This window comes from Cyprinodon variegatus, unplaced genomic scaffold (assembly GCF_000732505.1).
Source record: "Cyprinodon variegatus isolate N-32 unplaced genomic scaffold, C_variegatus-1.0 Scaffold76, whole genome shotgun sequence".
NCBI lineage: Eukaryota > Metazoa > Chordata > Actinopteri > Cyprinodontiformes > Cyprinodontidae > Cyprinodon > Cyprinodon variegatus.
The window spans coordinates 1,004,076-1,006,138 of NW_015150529.1; the positions used below are offsets into that span (position 1 = coordinate 1,004,076).

Sequence of the window (2,063 nt, forward strand, 5' to 3'; positions counted from 1 at the left end):
GAGACAGAAGCAGAGATACAAAAAGCAGCTGTAGATCAACATTTCTACCTGGTTTGAACAGAGTGAGTTGATCGTTAAATAATTGTTAAATGTGACACCATGTTGCCGCCTGTCTTTGCAGAACTACGTGACGTGTGCTTTGGGGATCCACTATGTTGGCTTTGTGATGATGTGTTTCGGAGCGGCCAATTCCCTCTGCTCCTTTCTGTTTGGGAGGATCGCTCGGTACATCGGGAGAGCTACGCTCTTCTTCTTTGGTAAAACTTCTCTTCAAATTTGTAAAAATTACTTTTTTTTATCATCAGTGTTTTTTTTATGTAACAAGTCAAAGCCTGTTATTTCATGAAGGCTTTGTTTGCAGCCGCTGCGGCCAACTTGTCCTGCATCATCGCTCTCCTGCTCTGGAGGCCTCACCCTGATCAGCTGCCCGTCTTTTTTGTGTTTCCCGCCCTTTGGGGCATGGCGGACGCCATCTGGCAAACTCAGACTAACGGTAAGGAAAACCCTGAAACGTCTCTTTGCTTTTGGAAAGCAGGAGGAGGAACCTCCAGAACTTCTTTAGTTTTTTTTAATGTTTTTTAATGCATAGATTTCCATGTGCATAGTATATTTATTTTTTGAAATCTCTCACTTATTTGACCCAAATATGTTATTTTACAGACATGTCCAGCATTATTATCTTATGGTGTAAATTTGCCCTAAGTATATATTCTTTCATTCCTTTATAGTTGTCTCTGATAGACCTTAGGACTAAAACAATAAATTGGATTAATCGTGATTAATTGATTATTGAAATAATCAACTAATTGGTAACTGGAGTATAGAGACTGTAAAATATGCCATTAGCTGACTGAGAAACCCACTTAGAGCAGTAATTATATAAAAATTGTAAAAAAATATATATAAACAGGTTGCATTTAAGATAAAAAAAATAAAGTTTTTCTTCTGTCAGTTTGCTCTATTCAGAACTCAAGTGAAAAAGTTTTAGTTACACCTGGTATAGTTTCGTAAAACAATAAACTTCTTTGGCTTTCCGATTATTAATTGATTACTTGACAGATTAATCGATTTTCAAAAAAAAGGAGTTAGTTGCAGCCATAGTGAACCTAAATATCCTCTTTAAAGAGCAATAAAAAATATTTTTATTTCTATAAATATTTTCCACAAATTTTTGTTCGTTATTAACCTGCAGTTATTTGACATTATTAAATTCTGTAATAAAAAAATCTTTGCAGAAACAAAATTTAAGGTGAAACAAGTGGCGTTGGAAGCATTTCATTTGACTTTGTTCTATTGAGGTTCTAATTTCATATTTCTAGTACAAAACCTTTAACTATGATATTAACAATCTTTGCAGAGATAATCTGTTCACACATAGGAATCAGTGCAAGTGGACATAAACTTCCAAAAATGTAATTTATTTAGGTCTGTGACAGAGCTTCCTCTGTCCGCCGTCGCCTCACCACCATCACTGATCTGTTACAGCTGATCCAGACTCTGTCCTGGCAGAAGTCCACTCCTGATAAACTCATAACATCACAGGACAGGCTGAGACGAGCCCCCTGCTCTTCTTTTATCTTCTGCTGCCTTGAACAGCTGCTTTAAAAGCTGTTATGAGCAACAAGCTCAGTTTGTGCTCTTACAAGGCTACTTTAATTATGTTATGTCAAACTTGGGGAGTGGTGTCCTAGAGGTCAGGGCATTGTGGTTGGGTCTCAGAGGTTCTAAGTTCAAGCCCCACTCCCATTGACTGCCACTCTGGGTTCCTGAGAAAGACCCTTAACCCCACACTGCTCCCCGGGCGCTGCACAATGGCAGCCCGCTGCTCCCCAAGGGGATGGGTTAAATGCAAGGTTAAATTCTCCAATGTGAGATCAATAAAGTTCAATTATTATTATTATTATTAAAATTTATATGCGGACAATGTCCTCTTGTACGTGTCCGATCCTCTCACATCCGTTCCACATATCCTCAAAGGTTTTGAGAGATTTTCAGGATATACTGCAAAAATGATCTAGAAATAAGTAAACATTTCTTAAATGTATTTTCCCCTAATTTTACTA

At 37.6% G+C, this 2,063-nt stretch overlaps 1 protein-coding gene across 1 annotated transcript in view; it reads left to right on the forward strand.

Annotated features, from left to right (window-relative positions):
- The window catches only part of unc93a (unc-93 homolog A (C. elegans)), a 12,183-nt gene that overhangs the window by 6,743 nt on the left and 3,377 nt on the right, over positions 1 to 2,063 (forward strand). The window contains exons 6-7 of the mRNA XM_015372817.1: positions 122 to 257; positions 362 to 493. Of these exons, the coding sequence (XP_015228303.1) occupies positions 122 to 257; positions 362 to 493 (268 nt within the window). The remainder of the gene's footprint in view (positions 1 to 121; positions 258 to 361; positions 494 to 2,063) is intronic.